General features: G+C 39.3%; 1 protein-coding gene and 1 non-coding gene across 2 annotated transcripts; one reads left to right on the top strand and one right to left on the bottom strand.

Moving 5' to 3' along the window:
• Window positions 1-404: 404 nt before the first annotated feature.
• LOC133833461 (small nucleolar RNA R71) lies at window positions 405-511 on the bottom strand. The gene has a single exon (XR_009892839.1). It is a non-coding gene; the product is annotated as a small nucleolar RNA R71 (small nucleolar RNA).
• Window positions 512-1,611: 1,100 nt separating this feature from the next.
• On the top strand, window positions 1,612-2,475 carry LOC133831910 (uncharacterized). The gene has a single exon (XM_062262313.1). It carries the CDS (start codon window positions 1,612-1,614, stop codon window positions 2,473-2,475), a length of 864 nt encoding a protein of 287 aa, XP_062118297.1.
• The last annotated feature ends 18,180 nt before the right edge of the window (window positions 2,476-20,655 follow it).

Here is a 20,655-nt window from a genome sequence, read left to right on the forward strand (position 1 = left end):
TTGCTGACCGAGTTGCACCAGTTCAGCAACCAATGCAAAGAAGTTTGAGGGACTATGTGCTACCTACTGTAACGGGAGCACAGTCATGCATTAGACCTCCAACGGTTGAGGCTAATAATTTTGAAATTAAGCCTGCTATTTTGCAAATGGTCCAATCATCAGTTCAGTTTGGGGGATTGCCAACGGAAGACCCAAACTTACATTTGGCTAATTTTCTAGAGCTCTACGCCACATTCAAGATGAATGGAGTGACAAACGATGCAGTGAGGTTGAGACTATTCCCGTTTTCATTGAGGGACCGAGCAAAGAGTTGGCTTATTTCTCTGGAAGCCAATTCTATCACAACATGGGAGGAGCTAACTCAGAAATTTTTAGCAAAATTTTTCCCACCATCGCTGTCTGCAAGGTATAGAGGTGAAATCAACAATTTTCACCAAAAAGATGGTGAATCGTTGTATGATGCGTGGGAGAGGTTTAAGGGGCTTATGAGAAAATGTCCCCATCATGGAATCGAAAAATGGATGTTAGTCCATATTTTTTACAATGGTTTGTGTGGTACTACTCGCACAATCATAGATGCAGCGTCTGGAGGAACGTTCATGAGTAAGAGCACTAATGAAGCTTATGATCTGTTGGAAGAAATGGCTATGAATAACTATCAATGGCCATCAGAAAGAGAAACCACTAAGAAGGTGGCTGGAGTGCATGAATTGGATGCCATATCAATGTTGTCCGCTCAAGTGGCAACATTAACCAAACAGTTATAGCAGAACAACATTCAAGCTCAAGCTCCAGTTATGCAGATGCAGATTATATGTGAGTTATGTGGAGGGCCTCATTTATTTGAGCAATGCACAAATAGGGATTTTAACAATATTCCTATGGAGCAAGTGCAAGCAATTGGGAACTTCCCAAGGCCCTCCAACAACCCATATTCCATGAGTTACAATCCAGGGTGGCGGAATCACCCAAATTTTTCTTGGACAAGTGGGCAGGGCAGTCAGCAACAATTTCAATAGAATCTACCACAGTATCCTCGACCTCCTCCTGGGTTTTATCAGCAGCAACTAGTAAGACCTGCACAGCAATAGGTGCAAGCAAAGCAAGACGGTCAGGCTGATGTGTTAACTCAATTTATGACAGAAACGAGATCATCAATTCGAAGCTTGGAAACTCAGATTGGATAGTTGGCCACGCTTATGGAAAATCGAGCTTAAGGGAACTTGCCAAGCACTACTGAAGTGTATCCAAAAGGGAATCTTAATGAACAGTGCCAGGCGATTAGTTTGAGGAGTGGAACAATATATGAGGGAACAAGTATGGAAAAAAGAGTCGAGCAGAAGCAGGATCAACAGGCACCCAATGTTGAGGACAAGAAGACTTGCGAAGAAAAGGTTAAAGAGATTCCTCCAGCAAGAGAAGTGGTACCTTCGATGTATATAGATCATCACATAAAAATTCCATATCCATAGAGACTCCAAAAGAACCGTCTTGACAAGCAGTTTAGAGGTATTCAAGAGGCTGCATATCAACATCCCCTTTGCAGAAGCATTAGAACAGATGCCCAGTTACGTCAAATTCATGAAATATATCTTATCAAAGAAGAGAAAGATGGAGGATTATGAAACTGTGGCATTGACCGAAGAGTGCAGTGCTATTTTGCAAAGGAAGCTTCCACAGAAGTTGAGAGATCCTGGAAGTTTCACAATCCCATGCACAATTGGTAACTTTGAGTGTAAACATGCACTATGCGATTTGGGAGCCAGCATAAATCTCATGCCTCTATCAGTATTCAAAAGACTTGGTTTGGGTGAGGCAAAGCCAACCACTGTTACACTACAGTTGGCAGATCAATCACTGGCTCATATGAGGGGGATTATAAAAGATGTGCTAGTGAAGGTTGACAAATTCATTTTCCCTGCAGATTTTATTGTGCTGGACATGGAGGAGGATGCAAATGTCCCAATTATTCTTGGGCGACCTTTTCTAGCGACAGGACAAGCTCTCATAGATGTTCAAAAGGGAGAGCTTAAACTTAGAGTTGAGGGGGACGAGGTGGTATTTAGTGTCTTCAAGGCAATGACGTATCCGATGGCTAGTGACAGTTGTTACAATGTGGATGTAATAGAGAAAGCAGTTTTGGAAAGAAGGGTGAGTAGTGATTCTTTAGAGGCAATATTGACTGGTGGGGAGGAATATGATGATGATGAAGAGATGAAAGAATATGTAAAGTGGATTAACTCTTACCACTCGTATTTGAAGAAATTTGAAGAGTTGGCAGAGGCCACCGAACGACCATTAACATCCATCCAGCAGCCACCGAATTTGGAATTAAAGGCTCTTCCTGATCATTTGTGTTATGCGTACTTAGGGGAGAATGAGACTTTACCAGTAATTGTTTCAGCTGATCTCTCAAAAATTGAATTAGAGAAATTGTTGAGGGTTTTACGGGCTCATAAATTGGCCATTGGATGAACATTGGCGGATATTAGAGGAATAAGTCCTTCAACAGTAATGCATCGAATCTTAGTGGAGGAAGAAAGGAAGCCATCTATAGAGGCTCAAAGAAGGCTCAATCCAGCTATGAAGGAGGTTGTACTTGAGCAGATCTTGAAATGGTTGGACGTCGGGGTGATCTACCCAATTTCTGATAGTGCTTGGGTGAGTCCAGTGCAGGTGGTGCCAAAGAAGGGTGGAATAACAGTAGTCAAGAATGAAAATAACGAGTTAATCCCAACTCGAACTGTGACCGGGTGGCGCATTTGCATTGACTATCACAAGTTAAATAAGGCGACACGAAAAAGACCACTTCCCACTTCCTTTTGTTGATCAGATGTTGGATAGGTTGGCAAGCAATGAGTATTATTGCTTTTTAGATGGTTACTCAGGGTATCATCAAATTTCCATCGCACCAGAGGACCAAGATAAAATGACATTTACATGTCCCTATGGCACGTTCGCTTTCAGGAGAATGCCATTCGGACTATGTAATGCACCAGCAACATTCCAACGGTGCATGATGGCAATCTTTTCAGATATGGTGGAAAGGAGCATTGAGATTTTCATGGATGATTTTTCTGTCTTTGGCTCTTCATTTGATTTGTGTTTGGGTAACTTGGAGAATGTATTAAACCGATGTGAAAAAGAAAATCTGGTGTTAAACTGGGAAAAATGCCATTTTATGGTCAAGGAGGGAATAGTACTTGGGCATAGAATCTCTAGTAAAGGTATTGAGGTGGATCAAGCCAAGATCTCAATAATAGAAAATCTTCCCCCACCGGTGTCAGTAAAAGGAGTACGAAGTTTTCTTGGGCATGCTGGATTTTACAGAAGATTTATCAAAGGCTTTTCAAAAATTTCTAAGCCTCTTTCGACCTTGTTAATGAACGGAGTGAAATTCGATTTTAATGAAGATTGTTTAAAAGCTTTCCGAATGTTAAAGGAGAAGTTGATTTCTGCACCAATAGTTGCTGCACCAAATTGGGACCTTCCATTCGAATTGATGTGCGATGCCAGTGACTATGCAGTTGGGGCAGTTTTGGGTCAGAGAATTGATAGGGTCTTTTATACTATTTATTATGCAAGCAGAACAATGAATGAAGCTCAATTAAACTATTCCACCACTGAAAAGGAACTGCTTGCAATAGTGTTTGCAGTCGATAAGTTTAGACCCTACCTCATTGGAAATAAGGTCATAGTGTACACTGATCATTCGACAATAAAGTACCTCATGACAAAGAAAGATGCAAAGCCTCGATTGATTCGGTGGATACTGTTATTACAAGAGTTTGATATTGAGATAAGAGATAAAAAAGGAACAGAGAATTCGGTAGCAGACCAATTATCGAGGTTGGAGGTTGCAGAGACACCGAGTAAGAAAGAAGTATAGATAAATGACAGTTTCCCCAATGAGCAATTATTTGCCATCGGCGGAGAGGTGATTGTCTCGTGGTATGCTGATTATGTGAATTTCTTGGCGGCTAACATAGTTCCTTCGGAGATGTCTAGACAACAGCTTAAGAAGTTTTATTCTGAAGTAAAACACTATTATTGGGAAGAATCATTTCTCTACAAGCATTGTGCCGATCAAATCATTCGTCGTTGTGTGCCTGAAGAGGAAATGTATTCCATATTGTCTCACTGTCACACGTTGCAATGTGGAGGGCATTTTGGGGGCAATAGGACAGCAGCCAAGGTACTTCAATCGAGGTTCTTTTGGCCTAATCTTTTTAAAGACACTCATAATTTTGTCAAGGCATGTGATCGTTGCCAACGCACTAGTAACATCACAAGGAGGAATGAAATGCCTTTGACTGGAATTTTGGAAGTGGAGCTTTTCGATGTTTGGGGAATTGACTTCATGAGGCCTTTTCCGCCGTCATATAACAATCTTTATATATTGCTAGCTGTTGATTATGTATCCAAGTGGGTTGAAGCAGTAGCAACACCAGCTAATGACGGTAATACGGTTCTCAATTTCCTTCAGAAATTTATTTTTACTCGGTTTGGAACTCCTATAACTATAGTTAGTGATGAAGGGAGCCATTTCTGCAATAAGCAATTTGATGCATTGTTGTCTAGATACGGTGTAAGACATCGAACTGCTTTGCCTTATCACCCTCAAAGCAATGGCCAAGCAGAAATTTCAAATAGGGAAGTGAAGAGTATTTTAGAGAAAACAGTGCAAAGCTTGAGAAAAGATTGGTCCAAAAGACTTGACGATGCATTATGGGCGTATAGGACAGCTTTCAAAACTCCAATTGGTATGTCGCCATATAGATTGGTTTTCGGTAAGGCGTATCATTTACCAGTTGAGTTAGAGCACCGAGCCTACTAGGAAATGAAGAAACTAAACATAGACATGGCTGCCACAGGAGAAAAGAGAATGTTGCAGTTGAATGAGTTAGAGGAATTCCGGAATGAGGCATATGAAAATGCAAAAATCTACAAGGAACGAACTAAAGCATTGCATGACAAGAATCTTGTACAAAAGGAATTTCACCCGGGGCATCAGGTGTTATTATTTAATTCAAGATTAAAGCTCTTCCCAGGAAAACTGAAGTCTAGATGGTCCGAGCCTTATACAATTGTGAAGTATTTCCATATGGAGCAGTTGAAGTATGCAGCGAAAAGAAAGGAACTTTTAAAGTGAATGGGCAGAGACTTAAGCCGTACTTGGGAGGTCCCTATGATCAAGCCAAGTCGGTAATTATCTTGCATCCTCAGTGATGAGGAATCCAGCGTTCGGCTAAATGACGTTAACGACAGCGCCCTTGAGAGGCATCTCAAGCTTATGTTTTCTTACTTTTAATTTTTATGCAATTTTTAGTTGAACAATTTTATTTTAATGTTATTTTAATTTGTTTTTGTTTACTTTTTGTAAATAGTTTCTGTAATTAGAACTGTGAAAAGCGTGAAAAAAAAGGGGGCTATATCACAAAAATTGAATTAGAGCCGCAGCTCTAAAATTTAGAGCCACGACTCTAATGTGATCAGAAAGGGATGAACCAGAAAAAAGGGAATTTGAGCCGCATCTCAAGGAGTTAGCGCTGCGGTGCTATCTATGTCAGAAGTAATGAGGATTTTGGGGGAATTTGAGCTGCAGCTCTATGCTTTAGAGCCGCAGCTCTACAGAAGTCAGAGAGCCAGTAAGAAAAAAATTGGGAATTAGAGCCGCAGCTCTATTGCACAGCGCCGCGGCCCTAAAAGAATTCGAGCCTCAATTTTTGCCCAGTTCTGAATTAGAGCTGCGGCTCTGTTACAGAGCCGCGACGCCAAATGGGCCCAGATTCATATTTTAAGGGTTTTTCAGCCTATTTTTTTTCCCCAATCTCATTTCATTCTGGCTTTTTCTTCTTTTCTTCCTCTTCTCCGACCAAGTCAGTCCCAAAACACCATAGCCATCATAACCTAGCCATCATACCACCCTTAAGCTTCCATTAAACCAAGTTTTTATCATTTCTCCTTTATTCCATAGCCTCAATCTTTTTCAATTTTCTCTAAAACACATTTCATTTCAATTTTTGACACCCCTAACCCCTAATTTTTGAATCTTGGCAAAGTTTTGGCATTTTGGGCATCTCTACTCTTTAGGGTCATCTATCGCATATCAAGTAAGTGGGCTTTCTCTATTGTTATCATTGCAAGTGGATGGATAGTGATTTGTGAATTGCAGAGAGATAGATTTGAGAATTGTTGTTATTGGTTGTGTTCTGGTCTTTTGAAGAAAGATTTGGGTGATTGAGATAATTTGGGAAGTTAAGAAATTTAGGAGAGGTGTTGTTCCAATTAAATCTGACTGCTTGGGGTATTTGTTTCTACCTTTGTGGCATAATGGCACCTAAGACTAGAAATAAGACCAAAGATAAGGGTAAGGCTTTGTAGAGTCCAAGAACTTTACTTAGCTAAGATAGATAGTAGTATGATAGTATTTATAGCATTATCTTTGTTATTGTGGATTTTTGGTTCAGACCGGGAATTATTTGGACACTCATAGTAGTACTTATAGATTTTCTAAGTTTAATCTATAGTTTAAGAATATTAAGTATAACCTAAGGTTTGATTAATGTGACTGATATTAAGGATTATATTATTATATTATAAGGTTTAGACATCAACCAATAGGATTTTAAGCACATGTTTTGAATGGTAATTAAGGATTAAGTATTTTTGAGGATTAAATTAAATAAGGGTAAAAGTTTGAATGAATAGGGTCAGTCAGCAGCTTTGAGCACGTTGAGGGCTTAGTCAAGGCTGTTTACTCCATTCAAACTCAGCTAAAAATGTGTAAATTCGTGTTTAAATATTCAGCGTATGCCGATATATCGCAGCTATGGGGGGCGATATATCGCAGCACGTAGATACGGAAAACACGAATCGATGCACGGTCGCCTCGGGCATACTGGCCCAGGCGATATATCGCCTATAGGGGGCGATATATCGCCTCCACCAGCATGAATTCAAATACTTTTGAATTCCTTTCCCTTCAGCCATTCAAACTCCTTCAACAGTCCAGCATCTTCTGAACGAGTCTTCAGCCTCTGCTGAACGATTATTCAAATGATTTTTACCTAAAAAGCCATTATTTTTATTCAAGTAAAATCAAGATATTTTCATTCCCAAACTCTATAAATAGGACCTAGTACCCAGCCATTATTCACCATTTGCTCTAAGTTCAGAAGCTGCTAGTGTTAAGTGAGTGTGAGAGTGTAAACACTTGGTTTGGGGAAAAACTATAAGCTTAAACATCATAAGTTTATCAAACACTTTGGGAAGTGAGTTCTATAGTATTTCGGTGAAGGTTAGAGTGATCTTGCAATCTTTGAGGTAAACCCAAAACTCTAGTTCCTTTCTGTATTTTATGTTATTTCTTTTCTCAAAACCTTCTACTCAGTCCCCTAACCTTATTCTTATTTTGGTTAGGGAATCCAAGCTCTTAAGCATATAAGTTGGTAAGTATGTTTTTATGGTTTAGTCTTTCCATCTCTTTCATTTCATCTCCTTTCTTTAGACTCACTCTTTCTTATGGTTTTAGGAGTGCTCCAAAAGTCCCAACTCAGTCCATAATCCCGGTAACTTTGGTAAGGAAAATAGGCTAGAATCAACATGTTATGTGCTTATGTTATCTATATGATTTATGTTATTAAAAGTGTTATGATATGTATATGTGTATGTAGGCTTGGGCATATGACCCATATGACTAACAAGACCCCAAATGGGTTATGGGCATATGACCTACTTAGCTAGTAGGACCCCATTAACCCCATGGGCATATGCTTGTTTAGTCTATGGGACCCCAAGTAATAATGGCCATTATAATAAGTGTATTATGTGTTATGATATGTCTTTACGTTATTATGAAATTATGTTTATGTTTATGACTATGTGTTAGATTTTCCTTGCTGGGCATTAGGCTCACTCCTTTCTGTTTATGTGCAGGAAATAAGCTTTAGAGGCGGTAAGATTCGTGACGCTTGGAGGATGTGTATCGATGGTGAATGGAGTCAAGGGGCCGAGCGTTATTCGATTCGAGGATGTAGTCTTGTTTATGTTTTTTATGGTTTTAAATGTACTTTCCGCATTTTCTATGTAACTCTTTTTAGTTTTTAAGTTATTTTTGTTTTAAAGACAATGGGTACCCATATCCTACTTATTTTATGAAAGTAACCTTTGTTTCCATAAGTTTTCAATAAAATTATGGTATTTCCGCAAAAATGTAAGTTTTATGTATAGATTCGTTAATGGTCCAAGTAGTCTAGATTAGTGGGTCGTTACAGTTGGTATCAGAGACAACGGTTCCTTCGCATGAAGTTCTCCTCGATACACATGCTCAAAGCTCCGAATCGGACCGCCAAGTAAGTGTTTAAGTTACAAGTTACAAGTTACTTTGTCTATGTGTATAGCTAACAACTTTAGTGTTTGTGTTTCAGTTAAAAAAATGAATGGAGCTTTAACCTACCAAGATATCCGAGCCATTAAGGCCTTAAAAAGAATAAGGGAGCCAAGAAACACCGTAGGAGCACTAGAAAAGATCACTCAAAGATTGATTTTGTTCCACAAAGAGATAGGTCACCTTCAAGAGTTTAAGCAAATCATGATGAGAGCTGCAGAACAATATGTCCTAGTAATTAGGCTTTTAAAAGATTTTCCGTCAGCAATTTTAACTTTAGAAGAAATATGGGAGAATATAAATAATGACGATGACTTACAAGCAGCCCTAAGATATTATTCTCTCATACTTAAGTTCACCTATGATTTAGAGTTTCAATTCACTAATGAGCAACAACATAGGATCTTCTTGAATCTTCCCCGAGGAAATTTTTGAGGCTCAAGACAATGATGATTATAAGGAGATAGATAATGATATGCTAGATGAAGGATCGGATGTAGAAGATCCCGATTTTTAGAATAGCTAGTTTTTTTCAATGTTTGTTTTGTTTATTTCTTTATTTTATGATTGTAATAAGTGAAAATTATTATTTTTTTTTCCAAATTAAGTTCATGTTATTTTATTTTCATGTATGAGTTTGATTTTTTTTTTTTCTCTCGCAATCATAATGAGTAATAAATAAAATGAATAATGACTAAGTTCAGTGAAGGTGGATACAAATCAATGAACCAAGTTTCCTTATTGAGAGTTAGGGGGCCTTAGTAGTGGGAACGATTTTACTGATCCCAGCCCTCCCTCAATATGGTTAACTTTGGAACAAAGATAAGTTTCGAGCCTGAGAATTAAGTCATATAGGATGATTAGAAACACACTTAGAAAATAAAGATGACTTGTTTTTCTAAATATAGAAACCCACTCTAATAATAAATAAAGACCTATATAATTTTTCATAAGAAGTCATAATAAATAGGTCCGAGATATGTTTGTTTTAGAATAAGTTTTTGCCTTAGAGCCTATTAGGGTAAGTTCTAACAAGTTCTCGACTGTTAGAACTTTTGGTGAAGATGTCGCTCCGAAGATCTGCACGCACCAACGGAAACGCCTCCAACGTTGTTCCAACGACCAATGATGCCCTCCAGTTCGCAGAAGAGGAGTGCGTACTACTACTAGCCGCAACGCGCCGACACCGTCAGCTGACAACACCGTGGAAATCGCTAGACGGCGACAACAAGTCGAGGAACTCTTGCAGCAACAACGTCAACAGGCGCAGACTCAGCCTCAGCCTCCGCCGCAACCGCAGTCGCAGCTACAACAAATGGCCCTAGCACCCCAACAAGTTGGTCCATATGGGGGATGGCCAGTGACGCACTACGCGCCACATCCAGTACCGAATATGGAGTCAGTGTATGAAAGGTTCCGCAAACAGCACGCTCCAATCTTCAAAGGGACTATAGACCCCTTTGAGGTAGAAGAGTGGCTAAGGAATGTGGAGCCAATTCTTATGCACATGAATCTCAGTAATGCAGACCGCATATCCTGCGTCTCGTCATTACTCAGAAAGGATGTCAAAATATGGTGGGACTTAGTTCACCTGACTAACGATGTCACCACCATAATATGGACAAGATTTGTGGAGCCGTTCCACAAGAAGTATTACTCCTCGGCAGTCATCACTAATGATAGAAGAATATGCTCGTCAGTTCAACAGATTAGTCAAGTTTGCGCCAGAGTTGGTCCCAACCGACTTTACGAGGTTGACCAAGTTCGTCAGAGGACTTAGACCAAAGATGGAATTAGGGGTTAAGCTAGCAGACCTGGGAACTACAACAAAAAGGATTCAGAGGAATGCTAAGAGGGATTAAACGATGGTTCCAGACCAAAGTCTTTGCATTGACCCAAGGAGGAACCCATGCTAGTAACAAGCATTTATAGGTCAGATCATATCCTCAATAGTATATGTATCGCTAGATTGGTAGCAGTATACTCGTATATCTCGTTAGGAATGATAGAAAAACTAGACAAACCTAGTGAAAGATTTAGAACTAGGCTTGTAACCGAGTTGCCTTCGGGCAGAGTAGTTCTATCATCACGAATAGTACGAGGCTTACCGATCAAGATTGAGGACATAGGACTAGAAGGAGATCTGATAGAGCTAGTAATCAAGGACTTCGACGTAATACTAAGCATGGATTGGCTAGCACGGCATGGCGCAACGATCGACAGCAAACGCAAGAAGGTGATGTTCGAGACTCCTGACGGCCAGAGACGATGCTTCATGGGACAAACTTCAGGATTACGCACCCCGTTAATGTCATCTCTCAAAGCTCAACAAAGGATAGAGAAAGGATGTCAAGTATTCTTAGCCAGCAGCACGAACATGGAAAAGAAGACGCCACTTAAGGATGGAGATGTTCGAGTTATACAAGAATTTCCAGAGGTATTTCCCGATGACTTGCCAGGATTGCCGCCAACTCGAGAGATAGACTTCACGATAGAATTAGTACCAGGCACCGAGCCTATCTCTAAGGCACCATACCGGATGGCACCTACGGAACTCAAGGAGTTATAGACGCAGCTACAAGAACTCCTAGACTTGGGTTTCATTAGGCCAAGCCATTCACCATGGGGAGCTCCGGTACTATTCGTGAAAAAGAAGGACAGAAGTATGCGCATGTGCATAGACTACCGTGAGCTGAATAAAGTGAACAAATACCCGCTACTTCGGATTGATGATTTGTTTGATCAACTCCGAGGCGCGACTGTATTCGATTTACGATCCGGGTATCATCAGCTCAAGGTAAAGGGAGAAGATATTCCTAAGACAACCTTTAGGACTCGTTATGGACGTTACGAGTTCTTGGTTATGTCTTTGGGTCTTACTAATGCGCAAGCCACGTTTATGGACTTAATGAATAGAGTCTTCAAGGATTACTTAGATAAATTCGTTGTTGTATTCATCGACGATATCTTAGTATACTCCAAGGATGAAGTAGAGCACGAGGAACATTTAAGGATTATTTTGACGCGATTGAAGGAGCATAAACTTTACGCCAAGTTCAAGAAATGCGAGTTTTGGATTTCACAAGTGGCGTTCCTCGGGCACATCATATCGAAAGACGGAGTTGCAGTAGATCCATCGAAGGTAGAGGCCGTGAAGGATTGGCCTAGACCAAAGAACGCGTCAGAAGTAAGAAGCTTCTTAGGGCTAGCAGGTTACTATAGAAAGTTGTAGAGGGCTTTTTCTAAGATAGCCACTCCACACACCAACCTGACCCGGAAGCAACAAAAGTTTAACTGGAACGATAAGTGTGAAGAAAGCTTCTAGTTGCTTAAAGATAAGCCTTGCTCAACACTAGTACTTAGTGTACCGACACCCGACGATAAGTTCGTTGTCTAAAGCGATGCATCAAAGCTAGGATTGGGAAGCGTGTTGATGCAAAAACGACAAAGTGATAGCCTACGCCTCACTACAGTTGAAGGAGTATGAACAACGCTATCCAACTCACGATATGGAGTTGGCAGCGGTGGTCGATGCAAATCTGGCGCCATTATCTTTACGGAGAACGGTGCGAGATTTATACAGACCACAAAAGTTTAAAATACTTCTTTACGCAGAAGGAGCTCAACATGAGGCAGCGCAAGTGGATAGAATTAGTCAAGGATTACAACTACGAAATCCTATACCATCCAGGGAAGGCGAACGTAGTTTCCGATACACTTAGTAGGAAAAGTTATGGAAATTTAGCAGCTTCAGCCAGAATAGAGAAGCCGCTACAGCAGGAGCTGATTAGTGCCAGAATAGAAGTGATTGTAGGCAAGCTGGCTAACTTGTCTATCCAATCGAATCTGCTAGAAGACATACGGAATGGTCAGAGACATGATGGCACACTAACATCGCACATGGATGCAGTCAGAGAAGGCAAGACTACAGATTTCTCAATATCCAGTCAAGGTTTATTGAGATATAAGGATCGGGTATGCGTGCCAGACAATCAGAGTATTAAGAAGACAATCCTAGAAGAAGCGCATAATGCCCCGTACTCAGTTCATCCAGGGTCTACCAAGATGACTTATGACATCAAGGCAGTCTATTGGTGGCCAGGGATGAAGAAGGACATAGCTGAGTATGTATCTAAGTGTCTGGTATGCCAGCAAGTGAAAGCGGGGCATCAGCGGCCTGCAGGATTTTTTTTGCAACTGCTTAGCGTACCAGAATGGAAGTGGGACGACATAGCCATGGACTTCGTGACGGGTCTGCCAAAGACGAATAAGCAGCATGATTCCGCTTGGATAGTAATAGATAGACTAACCAAGTAGGCTCATTTCTGCCTGTTAGAACTTCATGCACGGCAGACCAATACGCAGACATCTACATCCAAGAGATTGTACGATTGCATGGAATCCCCAAGACGATAGTGTCAGATAGAGGATTAGTATTTACGTCAAGATTTTGGAGAAGCTTACAACAAGCTATGGGTACTGAGTTAAGCCTTAGTACAGCTTTCCATCCTCAGACAGATGGGCAGCTGAGCGTACGATTCAGATCTTAGAGGTATGCTACGCGCGTGTATACTTGATTTCGGAGGATTGTTGAACAAGTACTTACCGCTGATCGAGTTCTCGTACAACAACAGCTACCAGTCAACGATCGGAATGGCATCTTATGAGTTGCTATATGGACGAAGGTACCGATCACCGTTGCACTAGGACGAGGTAGGAGTAAGGCAGCTTCTAAGGCCCAAAGCTGTTAGACAAGCTCAAGAAGCAGTAATGCTTATTAAACAACGTATGCTGGCTGCTCAAAGCCGTCAGAAAAGATATGCGGATACCAAGCAACGCGATGTGGAATTCCAAGTTGGAGATCAAGATATCTCCTATGAAAAGTGTCAAGCGGTTCGGAAAGAAGGGCAAGCTTAGTCCCCGATTCATAGGTCCTTTTAGATATTGGACAAAGTGGGAACAGTTGCATATAGACTAGCCCTACCGCCAGCATTAGCTGATAGTCACAACGTCTTCCACATCTTGATGTTACGCAAATATGTGTCAGACCCATCTCACGTCCTCAAATACGATACGATAGCACTCCAGAAAGACTTAAGTTACGAGGAACGACCGGTTAGCATCCTAGATAGAGGGATGAAGTAGTTACGGTCCAAGAGCTTTCCTATAGTCAAAGTCCTATGGAGCAATAGTTCTGAATGCGAGGCAATGTGGGAGTTGGAGGAGGACATGCAAGGCCGGTATCCGGAGTTATGTGATAAGTAAATTTCGAGGACGAAATTCTTTTTAGTAGGGGAGAATTGTAGAGTCCAAGAACTTTACTTAGCTAAGATAGATAGTAGTATGATAGTATTTATAGCATTATCTTTGTTATTGTGGATTTTTGGTTCAGACCGGGAATTATTTGGACACTCATAGTAGTACTTATAGATTTTCTAAGTTTAATCTATAGTTTAAGAATATTAAGTATAACCTAAGGTTTGATTAATGTGACTGATATTAAGGATTATATTATTATATTATAAGGTTTAGACATCAACCAATAGGATTTTAAGCACATGTTTTGAATGGTAATTAAGGATTAAGTATTTTTGAGGATTAAATTAAATAAGGGTAAAAGTTTGAATGAATAGGGTCAGTCAGCAGCTTTGAGCACGTTGAGGGCTTAGTCAAGGCTGTTTACTCCATTCAAACTCAGCTAAAAATGTGTAAATTCGTGTTTAAATATTCAGCGTATGCCGATATATCGCAGCTATGGGGGGCGATATATCGCAGCACGTAGATACGGAAAACACGAATCGATGCACGGTCGCCTCGGGCATACTGGCCCAGGCGATATATCGCCTATAGGGGGCGATATATCGCCTCCACCAGCATGAATTCAAATACTTTTGAATTCCTTTCCCTTCAGCCATTCAAACTCCTTCAACAGTCCAGCATCTTCTGAACGAGTCTTCAGCCTCTGCTGAACGATTATTCAAATGATTTTTACCTAAAAAGCCATTATTTTTATTCAAGTAAAATCAAGATATTTTCATTCCCAAACTCTATAAATAGGACCTAGTACCCAGCCATTATTCACCATTTGCTCTAAGTTCAGAAGCTGCTAGTGTTAAGTGAGTGTGAGAGTGTAAACACTTGGTTTGGGGAAAAACTATAAGCTTAAACATCATAAGTTTATCAAACACTTTGGGAAGTGAGTTCTATAGTATTTCGGTGAAGGTTAGAGTGATCTTGCAATCTTTGAGGTAAACCCAAAACTCTAGTTCCTTTCTGTATTTTATGTTATTTCTTTTCTCAAAACCTTCTACTCAGTCCCCTAACCTTATTCTTATTTTGGTTAGGGAATCCAAGCTCTTAAGCATATAAGTTGGTAAGTATGTTTTTATGGTTTAGTCTTTCCATCTCTTTCATTTCATCTCCTTTCTTTAGACTCACTCTTTCTTATGGTTTTAGGAGTGCTCCAAAAGTCCCAACTCAGTCCATAATCCCGGTAACTTTGGTAAGGAAAATAGGCTAGAATCAACATGTTATGTGCTTATGTTATCTATATGATTTATGTTATTAAAAGTGTTATGATATGTATATGTGTATGTAGGCTTGGGCATATGACCCATATGACTAACAAGACCCCAAATGGGTTATGGGCATATGACCTACTTAGCTAGTAGGACCCCATTAACCCCATGGGCATATGCTTGTTTAGTCTATGGGACCCCAAGTAATAATGGCCATTATAATAAGTGTATTATGTGTTATGATATGTCTTTACGTTATTATGAAATTATGTTTATGTTTATGACTATGTGTTAGATTTTCCTTGCTGGGCATTAGGCTCACTCCTTTCTGTTTATGTGCAGGAAATAAGCTTTAGAGGCGGTAAGATTCGTGACGCTTGGAGGATGTGTATCGATGGTGAATGGAGTCAAGGGGCCGAGCGTTATTCGATTCGAGGATGTAGTCTTGTTTATGTTTTTTATGGTTTTAAATGTACTTTCCGCATTTTCTATGTAACTCTTTTTAGTTTTTAAGTTATTTTTGTTTTAAAGACAATGGGTACCCATATCCTACTTATTTTATGAAAGTAACCTTTGTTTCCATAAGTTTTCAATAAAATTATGGTATTTCCGCAAAAATGTAAGTTTTATGTATAGATTCGTTAATGGTCCAAGTAGTCTAGATTAGTGGGTCGTTACAGGCTTCCACGTCAAGGGCTCGGGATGGTCTTCTCCCACCAGCCTCTTCAGACTTTGATGCTGCAAGGTTTGTGAATAAAAAGGCGCAGGATAGATATCTCAAGTTGTGCACTAAGTCGGTTATTCATGAGAGGGGTATTGAGTATAGCAATGAAACATATGAAAATGACCCACTTAACGAACACATCCGAGCCAATATAGCGGCAAGGCGATGGCAGGGGTTTGTAGACAAGGATATCATTCGAGCAAATATTTCTATTTGCTATTAATTTTATGCCAATTATCCAGAAATAAAGGGTCGAAAGAAGTGCTTTGTAAGGGGTGTGTGGGTGCCCACTGCTGCGGACGCATTGAATGCCCTCTATAGTACTCCTAGTTATGAGGGGAATGAAGAACAGTACGAGGTGTTAGTTGGGGGTGAAAATGATCATGCCGAAATTGTTAATACGATTTCATTCCTTGGAGCGGAGTGGATAATTACTCATAATGAGTGTGCTGGGTTGCATTTGTGTCAGTTTACCTAGGAAGCTAGAGCATGGCTATACTTTGTTAGTAGTCGGTTGATGCCATCTGGGCACTTATCGACTATCAATATGGAACACATTTATTTAGTCTATGCTTTAGTGAAGGGGCTTAATGTGGATGTCGGCCGTAGAATTCGCGAAAGTATCAATCATGTTCTGAGTGGTTCAACCACTATTGGACTGCCTCATATCCACTTCTTAACAGATTTATGCCTTACCTATGAGGTACCAGTTTATGACAACGATGTGACTTTGAAGGCAAAACCTCCCATCACTCGAGCAAAAATATCCAAGTATCCGTTGCCTATTCCGTATGTCCAAGCTCCTCCTCGAAATTGTGCTGCGGCAGTTCAACAAGAAGAAGACCCATATCTTGGAGGGGATGGAAATGATGGGAATGACACGGGCAATGCTCATGATAATAATCATGACCCGATGCAACTGGATCCACCGTTGCTACTGGGTGGTCCAGTTGATTCCCGTGATCAAAATACTCATGTTCGGTTGGACTACCTTATTCAGCAAAATCAGTATATGGTCCAGCAACATCAGATGATGCATCAATACATGGGTCACCGGTATGATTATGAGGTAGCTCATGTGGATTGTCTGAATACTCTGGTCAATCGATGGTCCTTGAAGGATCCGGGGCAAGATTACTTTCCTCCTCCACCTCTGTACCCACCTTATCCACCACGGTATCCACCTCCACCACCTCCTTCCTTTTAATATTTTGCTATGGAGTCTCAGGTAAGTCTTTTCTTTTTATTTGAGTTTCACATTGGGGACACTGTTAGTCTTAAGTTTGGGGGAAGGGATTTATTTTTAATTTTGTTGTTATTTGTTGTTTTTCAAGTTTAGTATTAGTTGTTATTGTGCTTGAGTCTAGTTTTCACGGTGTTGTTAGAGTGTAAGCCAAGTTGATAATTTGTTGCCGATGAGATTGAATGATTGCTATGTTGTATAATCCAAAGGAAGAGTTGTGCATATATAAAAAATCTGTGTGCTTGATTGAAATACTTTGTCACTTCACTGTGGTTAATTGGATACTTGTTTGAACTATTGCTCATAGTTGTAAATGTGGTAATTGAACTTTGTATATGCATGTTGAATTTGGATTGTGGATTGTACAAGTTGAAATTTTTCTAGAACTTGCTTGCTTGCTATTTGAGATGAAATCCTAAACAATACACACTTAAGAAGAGGATATAGGCCATCTTTGGAACGTTTGAGCCTTTCAAGCTAACCCTTATATATTTTTATCCCTAGTTACCCTATTTGAGCCTTATAATTGACCTTTTTCATTGCTTAACACATGTTTTGAGCATATACTTGTATCCGTATATTCATTATTCCCTTTGTCCTATACCATGAGCATAAAATATATCTTTTGATTGGAAGGGGGAGTGAATGTTTAAGGGACATATGTAGAAATATGTGGTTACTCAGTGCATAAAAAAAAAAGATTGAAGAAGAAAGAAACAAAAGGAGAAAAGAAATTATAAATTCAGAATAAACTACATTCCTTAAGTTATTTACTGAAAAATCTAAGTTTGGGGGCATGTAGTTTGAAAAAAAAATGTGATGAATAAATAGTCAACTCTTCTCAATCTTGGAAAAAAAAAAGAGTAACAATGGGATGTTAGTTGAGTTAAAGGGATAGGTTGCTTGGTTTGAATGCTTATGGTATACTTGAGCCTAAAATGTCTTCTTATCCACCTTTACCTAAGCCATCTATTACAAGCTTTGTAAAGTCCTATTGATTTTTAAGTGTGTATTTGTTTACATTAGTGGAGAATAGTAAGTATAGCAAGCATATGGAATAATCGTGTTAAGTGGATTGATGGTGAGAATTTGACATGCATAGATTGGTTCAATTCTTTACATTTATTGGTTATGGGTGAATGAGCATGAGTATCGATGAATTACAGTGAATAGATGAAATATTTTGATTGAAATTCTGGATTAATTTTTGAAGTGGCACGTTACTTTTCTTTAGAATTATATGCATATGGTATTCATGATTTTTGAGGCTATTTTAATGGTTGTCAATTTGGTTTGTTTAGGTTTATAGAGTCTTAGTTGTGTTCCTTACTCGAGGGCGAATAAATGGTAAGTTTGGGGGAATTTGTTAGGACTAGTTTTGGTATGTTTTTAGGGCGTGTTTTAAGATGCAATTTTAATCTTTTATTTGGTTTTGTGCGATATTATGCCAGTGTTTATTGTGTTTTCAGGATTAAGTGTGGTTATGAAAGAAATAGCTTGAAATTGGAGGAAAAGCGCTTAATTCTTGAAGAAACGGTGTTAAACGGGCTAAGGAATGGAAACTAGGCGAATTCGGGGCTCAAATTGATGATTTGGCGAAAAAGTGGAATTAGAGCTGCAGCCCTAAGAGTTTCAGAGAAGAGAAAAAGATTCTGTCAGCATTAGAGTTGCAGCTCTATCAGATAGAGCTGAGGCTCTATTAAAATCTGAATTAGAGCTGCGAATCTATCAAGTAGAGTTGTGGCGCTACAAGAAGTCAGAGATGAATTCTGGATGGTGAAGTGAACTAGAGTTGTGGCTCTATCAAGTGGAGCTGCGGCGCCAGTCCGTACGGAAGCCAAAGTTAGGGCATTTTTCAAGGGCAATTTTGTCCTTTCGCACATAATTGATTAGGGATTATAAAAGCTTTCTTAATGACATTTTTAAGGGGAGATTAACCCTAGGAGACGGCTAGAGGCACATTGTGGAGGATTGAAAGTGGAGTCGAAGAATTCATCACAGTTTTCTTCTTTTCTACTTTGAATTTCTGTATTTTGGATGCTTTTTATTTCTTCTATGGTTATTATGAATTTGATCATGAACTAAACTATTTTTCTAGGGTGTTAATGGATTCTCCTGAACCTTTATTTTAAATTAACGCAAGTTTTATGATTTCAATTTTATCTTGTGATTTATTCAATTTGAATCTAATGCTTGTGAATGATTGATCACCATTGACATGAAATATATGATTTTGATTCGAAATCTGAGAAGTGAGAATTGAATATACTGTAATTGAATAAACATAGATTTCATATTAGGACGAGAGTACCTGTGTGGTCTGTGTAGTTTTAGGGTTGTTAATCTTAATGCCTATCTTATGTTTATTTATCACAGAGATGTAGAAAATTTGCATAAGAGCGAGACTTATATATCCTAGTACGAATATAAGTTATTATTGTTGACCTACTATCACAAGAGAAAAATTGAATAGTAAGATTTGTGTTAATAAGAATTAAAGAGGATGGTTGATGAAATTGATTGCCCTAGTTTTTAATCCATTGAAGTTTCTTAACGTTGTTTATTTTCAGTTCTTGAAGTTAATTTTAGATTTTTGGTTTTACAATTTTAGTTAATTCTTGAGACTCAATTATCGTAAGCCAAATAGAAATAGGAATTAAGTTTTGGTACTTAATATACAGTCCTCGTGGGAACGATCTCACTTACTCTTTATTACTTGTTACGATTGCATGCACTTGCGTATCGATTTTACACAACAGTGACCCCGTGGATTTAGGTTACCCGGAAGGATTTATGAACTACGTAAAAATTCTTGTGTGTTGATTTTTACTTGTTTTTCAGTTTCTGTCTTAACATTTGTATCAATTGGGATAAAAACTCTGGAATCGGTCTAAGCAACTTAATCAGTATTTCGCCTTTAATTAAGTTGTTTATCTCTAATCACTTGGTAATCATAAAATAAAGAATTTCAAATTCTAACATTAATGTATAAAAATTGTAAAATTTTAGTTTAAGTTCTCACTAAAATTATAAAATTTGAATATGTCTTCGCTCATGTAAAACTCTCCCTTTGTCACTGCTTGAGATAATATCCTAAGGGTTAGAAAAGTTTTTGAAAGTCATGCCACGTGTATATATATATAGGGTTTCTGAAATTTTTTATTTTATACATAATTTATTAAAATTTTGAAAAAAATTATAAGAAATATTTGTTTTTTAATTGTAATTTTTTTTTCTGTGAACGCGAGCTTTGAATCACGATGATGAGGTAATGGCTTTGGCCCAATTGTCTGCCCAAATGCCACGAATGACTGACCAAGTCATAACATTGTCCGAAGACGATGCTTAGAGAGTGCATTTCCTGCATCACGACCCATTGGTGATTGAGAGTCAAATCTCCAACAAAATGGTGGCGCGGATCCTGGTAGACAACGGGAGTTTGGTGAACATCTTGTTTAAGTTAGCCTTTGAGAAGATAGGACTAACCACTGCAGACTTGTCTCCGTGCGCCTCGACACTCTACAGATTCTCGGGAGAGGTCCTCATCCCGATGGGACGGATAAAACTCCCTGTAATGCTTGGAGAGGTGCCTCACCAGGCCTTCAAATACTGCACCTTTGTGATGGTAGACTGTTCCTTGGCGTACAAGGCCATCTTGGGAAGACCTGCACCAGTGGAGTTCAGAACTGTCACCTCCATCTGCCATCTGTGCATGAAATTCCCCATGGAGGCAGGAATTTGTACGGTACGTAAAGACTAGAAAGAGGTGAGAGAGTGTTAC

Source organism: Humulus lupulus, chromosome 4, assembly GCF_963169125.1.
Source record: "Humulus lupulus chromosome 4, drHumLupu1.1, whole genome shotgun sequence".
Lineage (NCBI taxonomy): Eukaryota > Viridiplantae > Streptophyta > Magnoliopsida > Rosales > Cannabaceae > Humulus > Humulus lupulus.

What these genes read in the sequence shown, in the direction of transcription:
- LOC133831910 (XM_062262313.1), top strand. Translation starts at nt 1,612, where the DNA reads ATGGAGGATTATGAAACTGTGGCATTGACCGAAGAGTGCAGTGCTATT.